The sequence below is a fragment of the Theropithecus gelada genome, chromosome 16 (assembly GCF_003255815.1).
Source record: "Theropithecus gelada isolate Dixy chromosome 16, Tgel_1.0, whole genome shotgun sequence".
NCBI classification, from domain to species: Eukaryota; Metazoa; Chordata; class Mammalia; order Primates; family Cercopithecidae; genus Theropithecus; species Theropithecus gelada.
Window position 1 is genome coordinate 26,702,592 of NC_037684.1, and position 17,080 is coordinate 26,719,671.

A 17,080-nucleotide genomic window follows, 5' to 3' on the forward strand; every position below is an offset into this window, starting at 1 on the left:
CAGCAAAGAGGACTGCACTGGAGAAGCTCAGTCCCTGCCTTTAAGCCACTTTCCTTCTAACAGGGGAGACAGATATTCAGCAGTGGTTCCACCGGTCATTAGCTCATTCACTACCACGGTGCTCAGTGGTACAGGGAGGAGACAGTACACTCTGAAAGCACATACCACAGGGGCCTGGCCTGCGGAAGGACAGTGGCCAGGGCGTACCCACTTCCTGGAAGTAGTATTTGGGCTGAGCTCAGAAGGGTAAGGAGGAAGCAATTAGGTCGGGGAAGGAGGAGGTGGACAGAGAGGAGACTATTCCAGACAGCAGATGTGAAATCCTGGGAAGAGGAGCACAGGCACTGCAGGAACGCAGAGGAAACCAGCGCAGCTGCAGCACAGAGGAAAGGGATGGCGGCATAAGTTGACAGAAGTCAGAAGCCAGGTTCAAGAATACGGAGCACCCTAGTTCACAGCCACAAGTGTGTCCTTCTCAGCGTCTAGAGATGCACTTGTGCTGGCAGTCCATGGGGGTCTGATGGATGCTAAAGTGCGTGCGTCAGCACGGCCTCCCTCGCTGTGCACATTCCACAGACAGGAACATCAACTGCTGCATAAATATGGCACATGTAGGGCTTAAATAATCTCCTGTTACTGTCACCTGGACTTCAAACAGCCTTTGGTCCACAAGAATCAGGCATATCCACTCCAGAGTTCCCTGTCCATGCCAACACAGAGGCTTCCAGCTTTCCCAATTACATGGAAGTTGGAGTAGGGGCCCCTCCGGAGCTCAGACAGCAGGGAGGCACAGCTCCAGCAAACACAGAGCCCTTTACCTTGAGGTCATACTTGCGATGCACAGTGAGCCGATGGCTGAACACGTTCCTGGTAACCACCATGTAGGTTTCCACACCATCCACGGTCAGGCGGTACATGCCCAGGAACTGTGGCAAAAGGGTGTTGCCATGACACTCCACTATGAACTAGAATAGAAAGGAAGAAGAGAAAACACTAAGGAACAGGCAGTGCCAGGGATGGATGGGGCTCACCCCAGACTAAAATGCTCCCTGGCTCCCTGGAATTCCAACCTCTAGACCAGTAGTTCTCCAGCTGGGTTCTATGAAGCAATAGGGGTTTCTCAGGCTTAAAACAGGCAACAGCCACCTCCAGCCTCCTGTTGGCATGTCAGAGGGAAAGGCAATCTGAGCAGGTGGCTCAGAGCCCCTGTGGGTTCATATTATTAGTATCTCACCTAAGATTTTGTTTAAAATAGGATTCTACCACAGGAAAATCCCTGATCCACACCTTGCATCTCTTCTGCCAGCCTGATATGGGAAAGCCACAGGGAAGAGACAAGGCCCGCCAGGGATCCAGCCATCTGGGAGAAGAGAACGGCTCCATATCCAAAGCTCTTAACCACGCCATGCCCCAGGGTTTCTGCCATAACTCCCGAAAGACCAGAAGTTCCCTTCAGCCCTTCTCAGGTGCCCCAGAAATGAAGACCCAAGCAGGCTGAGGACAGACACACAGATGGTGCCACGGGACTCCCTGCCTTCCTCGTGGACAGGTTCCAGATGAGTGGAGAGATGGGACAGGAAAGGAAACAAGCCTGCCGAGCCGAGGGGGCCTCTTTCAGAAGAAACGGGGTGGATGCCAGAGCGTGAACACTTTCCAGCTGGGGCTCAGTTAGCAATGAGCCTTCACGGCTCCTTCTTCCCTTTTTAAATTAGGCATTTCAGCTCACAGAAATACGGTTGCAGGAGAGTCCCACTGCTTGGTGATCAGAAGCAGTTGCCATTACCAGAGAGGACCAACCACTCCCTAAGAAGCTCCCCCGGGGCTCTCTTCTCCCTCTTCCAACCCATCCTCTGCAGCCCAGGCTTGGGACTCACCATACCTGGTGGTATTTCTTTAAGATGTTGTGCATCTCCGCCACGTCCTCGCTGGACACAGTCTTGATGACAAAGCGCCGGTCGTAGGTGGTGAGGAAACGCGTGCCACACCGGCCCTGGCTGTCACTGTTGATGGGGGCGCTGCGCGTCACTGAATTCTGATAATCGAAACAAAAGCAGGCTGGGCTTGCCAGGGGAACAGAATTCTTTCGCTGAGTCTTCCCTCAGGGGCTGGACTGCTTGAGTGCCAACAACACCGAGATAGAGGGACTTCCAGATGGGAGTTTACCTGCCCCTTTTCTCACAGAGTGTTCACATCCCTCCCTAAGTCTTCCTCCAAAGTGACAAGAATTGTTCCTTACCACGTGCCCTTCATCCCAGTCTAGGATGGGAAGAGGACTGACTGTGAAAGTTTCCGTCCTGATCCCAGAGAGCTATCCTACTAAAATTCTGCCTCTGATGGAGGGGGCTGAGTCTAATCTGGATTCTCACATGCACTACGACCTTGGGTGAGACATTTAACTTCTCTACCCCTGCATCTCCTCATCGGGAACACAAAGACGCAAACTGAGCTGATTCTCCCAGTCTCTCGGGGGTGGCAAAGACGAAGCTTAGGAAATACTGTCTTCAAGGGGTCTAGCACAAAGCAGCAATGCCCATTCGTCTCTTGTCCGTGGATCTACCCTAGTGCTGAAAAATCTTCCCCAAAGCAGACAGCTGATCCTCATCTCCGAGCCTGACACCTTTCCCCTTGCCTCAACCTCCTGCTTGTCTATGCAGGGCTGGGAGGCAGTTTTGGGGAGCTTTCCTGGTTGTATCCTTGCTCCTCCTCAAGGCCCTATTCCCATTAGGATCAGAGAACAGTAGAAGCCTTAAGAGGGAGGGTGTGGGAAGGTGTGAGTCAACCAAAGGGATAGGGAGGCAAGGCTGAGGGGAGATCCCAAATGTCCCTGTTCCCAAGAAAACATACATGGGGATCATGTCACAGAAATGTCTCCTCTCCAAGTCCTTTCCCCATCTCTCAATGAGGATCCTGTTATTATTATCATTTTTGTAGAGACAGAGTCTCACTCTGTCACCCAAGCTGGAGTACAGTGGTGAGATCTCAGCTCACTGCAGCTTCTATCTCCTGGGCTCAAATGATCCTCCCGCCTCAGCCTACCAAGTAGCTGGGACTACAGGTGTGCACCACCATGCCTGGCTTATTTTTTATTTTTATTTTTTATTTTTTTTGAGATGGAGTCTCGCTCTGTCGCCCAGGCTAGAGTGCAGTGGCCGGATCTCAGCTCACTGCAAGCTCTGCCTACCGGGTTTACGCCATTCTCCTGCCTCAGCCTCCCGAGTAGCTGGGACTACAGGCGCCTGCCACCTCGCCTGGCTAGTTTTTTGTATTTTTTAGTAGAGACGGGGTTTCACCAGGTTAGCCAGGATGGTCTCCATCTCCTGACCTTGTGATCCGCCCGTCTTGGCCTCCCAAAGTGCTGGGATTACAGGCTTAAGTCACCGCGCCCGGCCGCCTGACTTATTTTTGTAGTTTTTGTAGAGATGGGGTTTTGCCATGTTGCCCAGGCTGGTCTAGAACTCCTGAGCTCAAGCAATCCTTCCTCAGCCTCCCAAAGTGCTAGGATTACAGGTGTGAGCTACCATGCCCAGCCCCTTTTTTTTTAAAAGATGGTATTTTGCTGTCACCCAAACTGGAGTATAGTGGTGCAATCATAGCTCACTGCAGCCTTGAACTCCTGGGCTCAAGGGATCCTTCAGCCTTGGCCTCCTGAGAAGCTGGGACTATAGGCACCACCATGCCTGGCTGATCAGGATCCTACTCTTTACTTTCCCCCAATACCTCCTCAGAAAACCCTGGCGGAGGAGTGAGGACCACCTTCATGGGGAAAACTAAAGTCAGAGGTGGTAAGCAGCTTGGGGAGTTCCTCAGCAAAGGTGCTAAAATAGCACCCCCAAAAATAGAGTGTTCCCGTTACAGAAATGTTGAGTAGACTCTGTGACTGAGTGCCTCTTCCTCCCAGCCTGGCCTTTCTCCCATAAGACTTATAGGCTGCAAGCCTAGCTGGGAGGTAGAGGCAGCATCTCCTGACTCTCTAAGTGGCTGGCAGTCCAAGAATATAGGATCCCCTCCCTGAGCACCATCCTCCCTGCTCTCATTTCAGTCTTGAGCACAGGCATGCACCCACAAGGCTGTTAGCAGCAAAATGCAGACACTGAGAGGATGTGGTTAGACAGCCCAGGGGAGGCGAAAGAACCCCTCACTTGGAACCCCTCACCAAGGAACAATGGAGGGAAGATGTCTGAGCAACTTGGGGATGCAACAGTGGCAAGAAGTTTCCTGAAAACCTCCATCCCCAGTCAAGTCATGATTGAGTTCAGGGTTCAATCCTAACAGGGGGCTGTAGGAACCTCCCAGTACCTCTCAGGTGTGGGCATTCCTGAGCATTCAAGCCCCAGCCATCTCGTCCTCCTCTCACAAACCCTCGCCCTCTTCTTCAAGATACTTTTCTTTGCACGCAAGCCCTCCAGAGAGGAGAGAGGGGAGGAGACTCTAACCCAAGGTCCATTCTGCTGCTGTGAACTACTCTGTGAAAGGGGTGGGGTGGGAAGAACTACAGTGTTAGAAAAGGGGCATCCATTCTAGGTTTCACTGTGCTATGGGGAAGAGTTTTCCCCATAGATGAATGAAAGTCAGCTATATGTCAGGCCAGGGGTGCTGGCTCACGCCTGTAATCTCAGCACTTTGGGAGGCTAAGGCAGGCAGATCACGAAGTCAGGAGTTCGAGACTAGCCTGGCCAATATAGTGAAACCCCATCTCTACTTAAAAAAAAAAAAAAAGCAAAAAATTAGCCAGGCATGGTGGCGGGCACCTATAATCCCACCTACTTGGGAGGCTGAGGCAGGAAAATCGCTTGAACCCAGGAGGCGGAGGTTGCAGTTAGCCGAGATCGTGCCATTCCATTCCAGTTTGGGCGACAAGAGTGAAACTCCATCTCAAAAAAAAAAAAAAAAAGGCCGGGCGCGGTGGCTCAAGCCTGTAATCCCAGCACTTTGGGAGGCCGAGACGGGCGGATCACGAGGTCAGGAGTTCGAGACCATCCTGGCTAACACGGTGAAACCCCGTCTCTACTAAAAAATACAAAAAACTAGCCGGGCGAGGTGGTGGGCGCCTGTAGTCCCAGCTACTCGGGAGGCTGAGGCAGGAGAATGGCATAAACACCCGGGAGGCGGAGCTTGCAATGAGCTGAGATCCGGCCACTGCACTCCAGCCTGGGCGACACAGCGAGACTCCGTCTCAAAAAAAAAAAAACAAACAAACAAAAAAAAACCAAACAAACAAACAAAAAAACAACAAAAAGTCAGCTACATTTCTTTTTTTTTTTTTGAGGCAAAGTCTTGCTCTGTCGCCCAGACTAGAGTGCAGTGGCGCAATCTCGGCTCACTACAAGCTCCGCCTCCTGGGTTCACGCCATTCTTCTGCCTCAGCCTCCCAAGTAGCTGGGACTACAGGTGTCCGCCACCACGCCCAGCTTATTTTTTGGTATTTTCAGTAGAGACAGGGTTTCACCATGTTAGCCAGGATGGTCTCGATATCCTGACCTCATGATCCGCCTGACTCGGCCTCCCAACGTGCTGGGATTACAGGCGTGAGCCACCGCGCCTGGCCAAAGTCAGTTACATTTCTTACAGCTACAAAGGTGAAGTGGAAAATTCGCCCACCTTCACCACAAGGCTGTCTGCCAGGGAAGAAGATCCAAGGAGACATGCTAAGAGGAGAAGTGACAGAAATCATGGACTATGAGTCAGATTCTAATGTCCCTGACACTGGGATTGATTCCTCCCAAGAGGTCAATGGCCTCTACAACACTGTCACCCCTTGAAGGGGGCAGTTGCCCTAGCAGGCCAACCCTCCCTCCCACCACCAGGATAGGGCATAAGTTTAGGAGGTGACACTCATACCTGGCAAGAGGTTCACTATCCTTGAAATCTTCGTTTTCTAATCTGTTTTATCTGCTTTAAGAGGCCTCATCTCTCACTGACAATAATTCTCTTTTTTTTTGAGACTGAATTTCACTTTTGTCACCCAGGCTGGAGTGCAATGGCATGATCTCAGCTCGCTGCAACCTCCACCTCCCAGGTTCAAGCAATTCTCCTGCCTCAGCCTTCCGAGTAGCTGGGACTACAGGCGCATGTCACCACACCCGTCTAATTTTGTATTTTTTAGTAGTGACAGGGTTTCACCACGTTGGCCAGGCTGGTCTCAAACTCTTGACCTCAGGTGACCTACCTGCCTTGACCTCCCAAAGTGCTGGGATTACAGGCATGAGCTACCATGTCCCACCCAATTCTGTCTTTGAAGCGAAACTATGAATGAGAAGGGTTCTTCAGCCTAGACTGGGAATGTCAGACTAAAATGAAGGCGCTTCCGCAGACCCCTCTCCCTCCTGCTGCTCTCCCTCCGAGGGAGAGGAACCTGAGTGTGTGCAGCATCCTCAGAAGCATGTCTAAGGCCCTCGCGCTCCAAGGGGCCCCCCAGTGCTGGGGGAGAGACCGCCTGGGCTGGAGCAAGGCATGACACAGAGACACAGCACAAAAACAGCCAACACGTTTTGATTATCTACATGTCCTGTGGCTTCCTGACCCCATTCCATTCCCTAATACTCTGATGTTGCCAGGAGCCTCCGTACCTGGTAATCCTGATCATCAATCCCAAACCTCTCCCGAAGGTTTCGGAACACCATGGGGCAATACTCCTTAAACTTAAAGCGGCTAGGCAGGTTCTCCCTAGGGAAAAGCAGAGACATGTCTTTGTGAACTGCCCCTTGCTCATCTTAATTCTATTATTATTATTATTATTTTGTAATAGAGACAGAGTCTTGCTGTGTTGCCCAGACTGGTCTCGAACTCCTGGTTTCAAGCAATCTTCCCACCTCAGCCTCCCAAAGTGCTGGGATTACAGGCATGAGCCAGCACACCCAGCCTCATCTACATTCTGACTTCAGAACTCCTCAAAGTGTGGTCCACAGATTGCCTGGATCTGAACATCTGCCATACTTAACACGTAGGTTTCCAGGCTCTTAGGAATTCTGGAGTTGAGTCGAGAAACAAACACTCCAGGTGATTCTGAGCATGTAAAAGTTTAAAACCTTTACATCTTGTGTTCACTTTGTAAAATTAATCCAGCAGTATATCTGGGGTTTGTGCACTTTTCTATGTGTTTGCTGCCCTTCAATAAAACATACATTAAAGAAAAAACTCTCGGCCGGGCGCGGTGGCTCAAGCCTGTAATCCCAGCACTTTGGGAGGCCGAGACGGGCGGATCACGAGGTCAGGAGATCGAGACCATCCTGGCTGACACGGTGAAACCCCGTCTCTACTAAAAAATACAAAAAAAACTAGCCGGGCTCGGTGGCGGGCGCCTGTAGTCCCAGCTACTCGGGAGGCTGAGGCAGGAGAATGGCGTGAACCCGGGAGGCGGAGCTTGCAGTGAGCTGAGATCCGGCCACTGCACTCCAGCCTGGGCGACAGAGCAAGACTCCGTCTCAAAAAAAAAAAAAAAAAAAAAAAAAAAGAAAAAACTCTCACCCGCTGGGCCATGAGCCTGAGTGGAGGCTCCACCTCACAAGCACTGTGCTCACTACAGTGGGAAGCTGCATGTGAGCATCTGCTGTGAGGTGAAATCAGCCTGATTGCTACAGGGAAAAACCTCTCTCATCAGAGGGCCCCTCTCCTCTGGCCATACTCCTGTGGAAGCATCCTGAAGATGGTTACATACAGGAAGCCCTGCCCTGGGCTTCCACTGGGACACAGGAAAAGAGTGCCTGACTTAAAGAGGTCCTCAGTCAATTGAGTGGGACCACAGAGCCCTGTCTACTGGCTGCTGGCACCGATCTCCACCCTCCCACTCCCTCATCAATATAGACTCCCAGGAGGACAGAACATCACCTTGAAATGATGACTCCTACCAATCCTCCATCTTTACAACAGCTATCCTGTTTAGGGACCCCCTTTCAGAAATAGGTCCCTCTGACTACTCCAGGATGACAGGCTTTAAGGAAATCAAAAGGAATGTCTTCTTGGAAAGGAAGTGGCCTATCTGCCTAATCTACCCCATCTTCTAGTAAACAATACTAGAATCTGATAAATAGCATAGCACACACAGGGCTAGGCGCAGTGGCTCACGCCTGTAATCCCAGCACTTTAGGAGGCCGAGGCAGGTGGATCACCCTGATTGAGGTCAGGAGTTTGAGACCAGCCTGGCCAACGTGGTGAAACCCCATCTCTACTAAAAATACAAAAAAATTAGCCGGGTGTGGTGGCGGGTGCCTGTAATTCCAGCTACTCGGGAGCCTGAGGCAAGAGAATCACTTGAACCCAGGAGACAGAGGTTGCAGTGAGCCGAGATTGCGCCACTGTACTCCAGCCTGGGCAACAAGAGCAAAACTCTGTCTCAAAAACAACAACAACAAAAAACACACACACACAGTTGTTGGAAGGACAAAAAGGAATAAAATAGAAGAAAATAAGAGATTGGGTTCTCTGCTTTAGGCCAAGATATCAAGGAGGTAGCACCTTACCAGAGGCCATGGACCCTGAAGTGGGTAGTGGTGCAATGCCCACTTCCAGAGCCCTGACCTCTGGGTCAGAACAACCTTCTTTCTGGCCTCTTGAGTTGAGGGCTGCCTCTCCCTCCTTAGGTGGCCACTTAACAAGTGGCAGCTATGGAGACAGACAGCTTCTAGAACAAGATGGTATTACTTACTATGGCAGAGGGAGGTCACTAAGGGACGTTCTCAAGTCAATCTTCTCCTCTGGACTAACAGTCTGGGAATGGTGGGGTGACAGAACCCAGCTAGTGAAGTGGTGGGGACTGTGAGACAATGAAGAATAGAACCAGGATTCACATGCAGAAAGGAGAAAGTGTGAGCAGCAAATAGTCCTGGGGTGGTCCACAGAGGGATGGAAAATCCAGGCCCCAAAGGGCTTAAAGCAGGCCCAAAACTGTGCCAGGTGAGGCGGCTGCTAGTGTTTCCAACAATATCTGAGACAACCTTCAGACACTGGTGCTAATCCAAGAAGTAACAACACACAAAAATGGGAAGTGCTACTCTGGGTAGCGTGCCCTCAAGCCCCATGCTCCGCCTGTGGCTCATACACCAGCCAAACAGAAAAGAGCCTGGCGGCATCCCAGGCCAGAAACATGCCTGGCAACCTCCTGCCTCAGACTAAGATCAAGATGGGGCCACTGCTACAGCCTCACACTGGATACCTCAGCTCCAGAGCAGCTCACTCCCACCTGAGCTGGCTCTAGATGAATCACCCTAGGCCCAGCCACGTGCCCCAAGGGACACCAGAGGTAGGCTGATAAACGAATGAGATGACGACAATACTAGGATGAGAGGCACATAACGAATGCATTTTCCTGGCCAGTTTGTCAGCTCTGAGATCCAGGTGCTGCTGTCACACCCTGCCAGGTGCTGCCTTGGCTCCCGCCATGCACGAGGCTTCAGAAACCTCTGACTTGAGGGAAAGGACTGCCACAAACCTGAGTCCACTCAGTAGACGACTTACTTATTGAAGAGATGATTGTCCACCTTGATCTTGCTGTAGGCTTTGAAGTCATCTGGCATTAGCATGACAGGAACAGGAACATTGCTCAGCTCATTGATCTGAAAAGCAAGGAGAACGTAAGGCTCTCAGCCAGGAGGCCACGTGCCTCGGAGACACTAAGCTACAATGTGGATGTCACAATCTCGCTTAAAGCATGTACAAGTTTCCCTCTCTTTTTGTTTTTTTGAAACAAAAGCACACTGAGATCACACCACTGCATGGGTAACAAGAGTGAGACTTTGTCTCAAAAAAAAAAAAAAAAAAATTAAACACATTAGCCAGGCATAGTGGTGTACACCTCTTGTCCTAGCTACTCAGGAGGCTGAGGTGGGAGGATTGCTTGAGGCCAGGAGTTTGAGGTTGCAGTGAGCTATGATTGCGCCACTGCACTGCGCTCTAGCCTGGGCACGAGTGAGATCATGTCTCCAAAGAGAAAATAAAATAAAGTGAGGCCAGTTCCTGTGTCAAGTCCTGCCATACACTAAACTGGGGCAGATGGGGCAGGATGCCTTTCCTCTACTGCAAACAAACCTTCTGTCTTTCATCCCTTCAGGGAGCTGGATCCTGGACAGACAGCTGGTTTTCCATTGGTGCAGAGATGAGGGCAGATCCTGCCCTTCCCCACATCGAGTTTAGCCAATTAGTGGTCTAATTAACCACAGATGTCCTCTCCCATCACAGCAAAGTATCTGACATTTGACCCTCAACCCAGTTGCCACTAATGCATTCAGGATTTACAGAGGAAACCTTAGTCCCGACTTAATGGACTGGGGGGAGGGGGCACAGCCTTGTGTCTCCCAGACACTTTCCTTGCAAATCCTATTATCTCAATGAGGCCCCAGGTGGCAGTGAGGGGATAACCTAGAGTCACCAGAACTCCTCCAGGAGCATAAATGGGGGAAATGGCATTTAATTGGCTGCCCCTTTTATGTTCCAAACATTTTTTATTTAGAAATGTCAGAGAACGGAGGAAGTTCAAGTTAACGCAGTAACTGGGCTAGGGAACCATACCTTCCTAGCGTTGGGGAAAAAACCCAATTTACTCAAGGAGAAATGAAGGAAGCCATAGGAATGCATGCGTTTGGAGAGGGGTGCTGGGGGTGGGGTAGTTTATAAGTTGGCAGTGGAGCAGAGACTCAGTAAACTGCTGGCAAAAACTGGCATAGACACAAGAGGGTATCCTGTATGATCCCATTTATATGAAATTCTACAACAGGCATCTATAATGAAAGAAATGAGATGAGTTGCCTGGCCAGAGGGCAGGGGTTGCTGAGTGTAAAGGGACATGAAAAGTATGATTCTACGGTGACAGAAATGTTTTATTTGTTGTTTGGGGTGATGGTTACATGAGCATATATATTTGCGGAAATTCATCAAATTGTATACTTAAAATACTCACACTTATTATACATAAATTATTCCTTAATAAAGTTGATTTTTAAATTTCCAGTATCCAGCTCTGTGATACCCTTCATTGGCTAAATCCTCTCAATAGCCAAAAAAATCCCAAAGAGTCATGCCAGTTCCCATTCCAGGGGGTGCTCACAAGAGAATGTGATTGTTAAATCTGCGCCTAGAGGAAACCATTCCACTTCCTTGTTTTTCTGCCAACAAAAACAATTCGTGGTGGCTGCCCATTTCCTTTTTCCTGGCATACCAAGCCTGGCTCTGAGACTTAAAGGGAAAACAGAGACAAAGAGTTCAGTGCTCGGCCGGGCACGGTGGCTCACGCCTGTAATCCCAACACTTTGGGAGGTCGAGGTGGGCAGATCATGAGGTCAGGAGATAGAGACAATCCTGGCTAACATGGTGAAACCCCGTCTCTACTAAAAATACAAAAAATTAGCCGGGTGTGGTGGCGGGTGCTTGTAGTCCCAGCTACTTGGGAGGCTGAGGCAGGACAATGGCGTGAACCCAGGAGGCGGAGCTTGCAGTGAGCCCAGATTGTGCCACTGCACTCCAGCCTGGGTGACAGAGCGAGAGTCCATCTCAAAAAAAAAAAAAAAAAAAGTTCAAGACTCTTACGCAGTTCTGCCTTTTCTGGCTCATACCTCCATGATAGAAAGAACATGCCATTGGCTCAGAGAGTATACTTGTAGAGCAAAAAGTTAAAGTGCCTGCTACAAATTGATTCTGGGTTAGTCTAAGATCCAGACTTGCTGCCAAGGCCAGGACATGACACTGGGGGAACTAAAAAAGACTAAAACACTAGCTTGAGAGGAATCAATTGCCTGTTAACCAAGATAAGTTATTCTAACAGGAACTATTCAGGAATGTTCTATTCATTAATTCTCTAAGTCTTGTTCTCACTTCATCTCTATTCTTGATTATATATCCCAATAGCAGGAAATGTTCTTTTTTTTTTCCTTCCGAGACACAGTCTCACTCTGTTGCCCAGACTGCAGTGCAGAGGTGCGATCTTGACTCACTGCAACCTCTGCCACAAGGGCTCAAGCGATCCTCCTGCCTCAGCCTCCCAAGCAACTGGGATTACAAGCAGGCGCCACCATGCCTGGCTAACTTTTATATTTTTAGTACAGACACGTTAGCCAGGCTGGTCTCGAATCCCTGACCTCAAGTAATCTACCTGCCTTGGCCTCCCAAAGTGCTGGAATTACAAGTATGAGCCACTGTGCCTGGTCTAGGAATTTTTTTTTTTTTTTTTTTTTTTTTTTTTTTTTTGAGACCGAGTCTCGCTCTGTTGCCCAGGCTGGAGTGCAGTGACAGAATCTCAGCTCACTGCAACCTCTGCCTCGTGGGTTAAAGTGATTCTCCTGCCTCAGTCTCCTGAGTAGCTGGGATTACAGGCGCATGTCACCACACCCTGCTAATTTTTGTCTTTTTAGTAGAGATGGGGTTTCACCATGTCGGTCAGGCTGGTCTCAAACTCCTGACTTCGTCATCTGCCCGCCTCAGCCTCCCAAAGTGCTGGGATTACAGACGCAAGCCACCGTACCTGGCTCAGCCTAGGAAATTTTTAACTCAGCTAATATTGGTGAACAATCCATATCTCAACTAGGGGAGACTTACCCCTCATTTCTACTAGGCCACACGTAGATGATTCACTGTAGGAATTAGCCATATTATTATTATTATTATTTTAGTTGTGTGAAATTTTATATCCCAGAGTTCTTTTCCATTTCAGTTGAACAGTTCCTATTGAAATATCTACTACGTGCTTCATTCTGTTAGGTAAGTGTGTGGGAGAAGGAGAACACAAGGGGAGAAAGTGTTGTACACGCAAAAGAAACAGGAGGCTTATAATCTCATCAGGGAGATGAGAAAATCCCCTGACACCACTCAAAGTCAAAGCAGTATACAATTAAGTGAGAATCCAGGGTTACAGACATCAAGAACAGCAGAGGCTCAGAGAAGGATGAAGCCAGCATGGTCAGAGGGTCAGGCTCCCAGTCCTCACACAGCAGGCCAGAAACAAGGCACCTAATGCCTCTCCTGGTATTGCACCAAGAGCACGTGACATTGGAAGAATCTACAAGATCATGTTACACTCCTGCTTAGAAATCTTCCACGGCTCATCATCAACCTCAGGGTAAAGTTTTAACTGCTTAGCCTGGCATTCAAGGTCTTTCCTAATCTGGCTCAGACTGCCAATTTTTTTTTTTTTTTTTTTTTTGAGACGGGAGTCTCGCTCTGTTGCCCAGGCTGGAGTGCAATGGCCGGATCTCAGCTCACTGCAAGCTCCGCCTCCCGGGTTTACGCCATTCTCCTGCCTCAGCCTCCTGTGTAGCTGGGACTATAGGTGCCTGCCACCTCGCCTGGCTAGTTTTTTGTATTTTTTAGTAGAGACGGGGTTTCACCAGGTTAGCCAGGATGGTCTCGATCTCCTGACCTCGTGATCCGCCCGTCTCGGCCTCCCAAAGTGCTGGGATTACAGGCTTGAGCCACCGCGCCCGGCCTTTTTTTTTTTTTTTTTCCTGAGATAGAGCTTTGCTCTTGTTGCCCAGGCTAGAGTGTGATGGCGCATTCACTGCAACCTCCGCCTCCCACGTTCAATCAACTTTCCTGCCTCAGCCTCCTGAGTAGCTAGGATTATAAGGCATGTGCCACCACCACGCCCAGCTAATTTTGTATTTTTAGTAGAGATGGGGTTTCTCCATGTTGGTCAGGCTGGTCTTGAACTCCCAACCTCAGGTGATCCACCTGCCTTGGTCTCCTAAAGTGCTGGGATTACAGGCGTGAGCCACCTCACCCAGCCAGACTGCCAAATTTCTATTCAATTTACTTCTACTCAGTGTATCAAGGCCCTTACTATATGCTAGGAGCTGGGAATACAAAAACAAAAAGACATCTCCAGAGCTGGGCATGGTGGCTCACGCCTATAATCCCAGCACTTTGGGAGGCCAAGGCAGGTAGATTACCTGAGGCCAGGAGTTCAAGCCCAGCCTGGCCAATATGGTAAAACCCAGTTTCTACTAAAAATATAAAAATTAGTCGGGCATGGTGGCGTGTGCCTGTAGTCCCAGCTACTCAGGAAGGTGAGGCAGGATTGCTTGAATCCAGGAGGCAGAGGTTGAAGTGAGCTGAGATTGTGCCACTGCACTCCAGCCTGGGTGACAGAACAAGACTCTGTCTCAAAAAAAAAAAAAAAAAGTAAGTATTGATTCTGCATGGGAGAGGGGGATGGTTGCTAGAGGAAGCTACAGAGAAACACACTTGAGTAAAACCTAGGATGAAAGTTCTCCCAAAAATGAAAGGAAGGAAATCCCAGGCCGTAGGAAGTCAGAATCAAGCCTGAGCTGTGAAAGTATACTGCCCATTTTAGAAATGGTGAGTGCGTCTGCAGGGACGGTTCCAGAGACAGAAGGCAGCATCATAGGACGGAAATAATGAGTGGAGGCAGGTAATACAGAAAGACAGGTCATCAGTCTAGCACATTAATAAATATTATACAAATATTGTATTAATAAATATTTATTATTCTATAATAAATAGAATAGATGCTTCTATTTATTGAATGCCTGTAAGTGGCCAGTGCTTTACATCATTATATATCACACATAAATCATATATATTCTATTCTATTACTTGTAATACTTAACAGTCACGTAAAGTATTACTAATTTGACTTTGCAAAAGAGGTTCAGAGAAAAGGGTACCTTTCTGAAAGTCACACAGACCGTATGTGCAGTCAGGATTTGATCCCATGCCTGTCTGGTGCCAAAACCTGGGCTCTTTATGCTGGGCTGTGTAATCCTTTCTATGGCTGGCTACCTTGCCTAAGGTAGAATTTTCCCTTCCTTGTCTCTATCCATACCACTGCAAGGAAAGTGTGATGCCCACCTTACAGGATATGAAAAGCTCAGTGAAAAAAAATTATTGCTCCAAAGCATACTAGTAATAAGGGGCAGAGTCTGGGTTTGAACTTAAGTTTGTCCACAATATGATAAATCTGGACTTGACTATAAAGGCAATGGGACACTCTCTGGTTTAAGTCTGGGAAGTCACACAATCAGATGAGTGATACCGAAAGGTAATTCTGGGATAAAAATAAAGTACGGATTGGAAAAGAGAAAGGAAAGCAGCAGCAAGACCATTTATGGGGCCATTACAATAGTTCAGGTGACAGACAATAAAACAGGCAGTAGGAACAGAAGAAGGAACAAAGCTAAGAGGTTCATCCAAGAGCTGGCTAAATGACACTTCCTCTGGGAGAGCTTTTTTGTCTCACCCAGGTTGAATTACCTACTTCCGCCTCTGTGTATCTTTATGTTCTAAATATTACATGTACTTAAGTAATTACTTGTCTACATGTCTGGTTTCTCAACTAGTCTGTGAATCCCTTGAAGGAAGAGACTCTATTTTACCCATTTGTGTGTCCCCGGCACAATGACTGGCATATAGTAGTTGTTTGGAGGAATGTGTGGATAGGAAAAAGGAGGGAGTTGAGAACTGAAGGATGGCTAACAGTGGGATAAATGAAGAAAAGAAAACGGCAAGACTGGTGTGCCTGTGCCATAAGGCGCATGGTCTGGAGGATGGGCTAGGTTAAGGTGAGCTACTGAAGCTATGACCAGACTGTAGAGAGTCTTAAATGCCAGGAAGAGAAGAATAAACTTTATCTGGTAAATAAAAGGGAGTGTAGTACTAAAGGTTTTGAAGCACAGAAGCTCCTAAAGCAATGTTTTAGAAGGATGTGCCTTTCCTTTTCTATCTCTAGCACACTGGGCCAGACTCTTTCCCCTCCAGGAGAAGTGCACTTGTGGAATGCCAACTCATTCAAATATCATGCTAAATACAACTTAATAGGAAGGGTAAGTCTGTTGTATCTCAGGTCACTTAAGTGGTTTTTGGAATATCCACATGATTAATTCCATGAGCCATCAGCATAAATGATGAGAGGGCTAACCAAGCTCAGTGAGAAACAATTCAAGAGCAATGAGTTGGCCAGGTGCAGTGGCTCATGCCTGTAATCCCAGCACTTTGGGAGGCCGAGGCAGGCGGATCATGAAGTCAGGAGATAGAGACCATCATGGCTAACACAGTGAAACCCCATCTCTACTATAAAAAATACAAAAAAATTTAGCCAGGCGTGATGGCGGGCGCCTGTAGTCTCAGCTACTGGAGAGGCTGAGGTAGGAGAATGGCGTGAACCTATGAGGCGGAGCTTGCAATGAGTTGAGTTCGCACCACTGCATTCCAGCCTAGGAAACAGAGCAAGACTCTGTCTTAAAAAAAAAGAGCAATGAGTTCACTTTATGCTGATCTACTGGAGATGAACATTCCTTTATTGACTGACTGACTGATTGATTGATTGAGACAGCATCTCACTTCCATAAGACAGACTGGAGGGCAGTGGTGCGATCTCAGCTCACTGCAGCCTCAACTTCCTGAGCTCAGGTGATTCTCCCATCTCAGCCTCCCGAGTAGATGGGACTACAGGTGTGCCACCATACCCAGCTAATTTTTTGTATTTCTAGTAGTGACAAGGTTTCACCATGTTGCCCAGGCTGGTTTCAAAGCCCTGAGCTCAAGCAATCCACCCACCTCAGTCTCCCAAAGTGCCAGATATGATTCTGTTGTACGTATATAACAGAATACTATTCAGCCTTTAAAAAAAGAAGAAAATTCTGCAATATGCAACATGGAGATGAAAATTCAGCAGCTAGTTCTAGTCTGGTGAACTTCTGTGTCCAGAAGCCTCCACTTCCCTGTGCGACCTTCATAGGAATTGTTACCCAGGAGGCCTGGACTAGGCATGCAGGTTTCCTGACGTGTTCCAGTCCTCTGTTGTCGGTTCAGCAGTGGGCTGGCCACCACCAGCAATCACTTCTTACCTGCCACTATCAGAACACATGACATGCGGCCGGGCGCGGTGGCTCAAGCCTGTAATCCCAGCACTTTGGGAGGCTGAGACGGGCGGATCACGAGGTCAGGAGATGGAGACCATCCTGGCTAACACGGTGAAACCCCGTCTCTACTAAAAAATACAAAAAACTAGCCAGGCGAGGTGGCGGGCGCCTGTAGTCCCAGCTACTCAGGAGGCTGAGGCAGGAGAATGGCGTAAACCCGGGAGGCAGAGCTTGCAGTGAGCTGAGATCTGGCCACTGCACTCCAGCCTGGGCGACAGAGC

The 17,080-nt window shown here is 48.8% G+C and overlaps 1 protein-coding gene across 2 annotated transcripts in view; it reads right to left on the reverse strand.

Moving 5' to 3' along the window:
* PIP4K2B (phosphatidylinositol-5-phosphate 4-kinase type 2 beta) overlaps positions 1-17,080 on the reverse strand; it is a 37,835-nt gene that overhangs the window by 13,500 nt on the left and 7,255 nt on the right. The window contains exons 2-5 of one of the 2 annotated variants that reach the window (XM_025361072.1): positions 9,451-9,548; positions 6,567-6,663; positions 1,880-2,032; positions 819-965 (exon numbers count right to left, since the gene is read on the reverse strand). In XM_025361072.1, coding sequence (XP_025216857.1) covers positions 819-965; positions 1,880-2,032; positions 6,567-6,663; positions 9,451-9,548 — 495 coding nt within the window. The remainder of the gene's footprint in view (positions 1-818; positions 966-1,879; positions 2,033-6,566; positions 6,664-9,450; positions 9,549-17,080) is intronic. The other variant, XM_025361073.1, reaches the window with a different exon arrangement.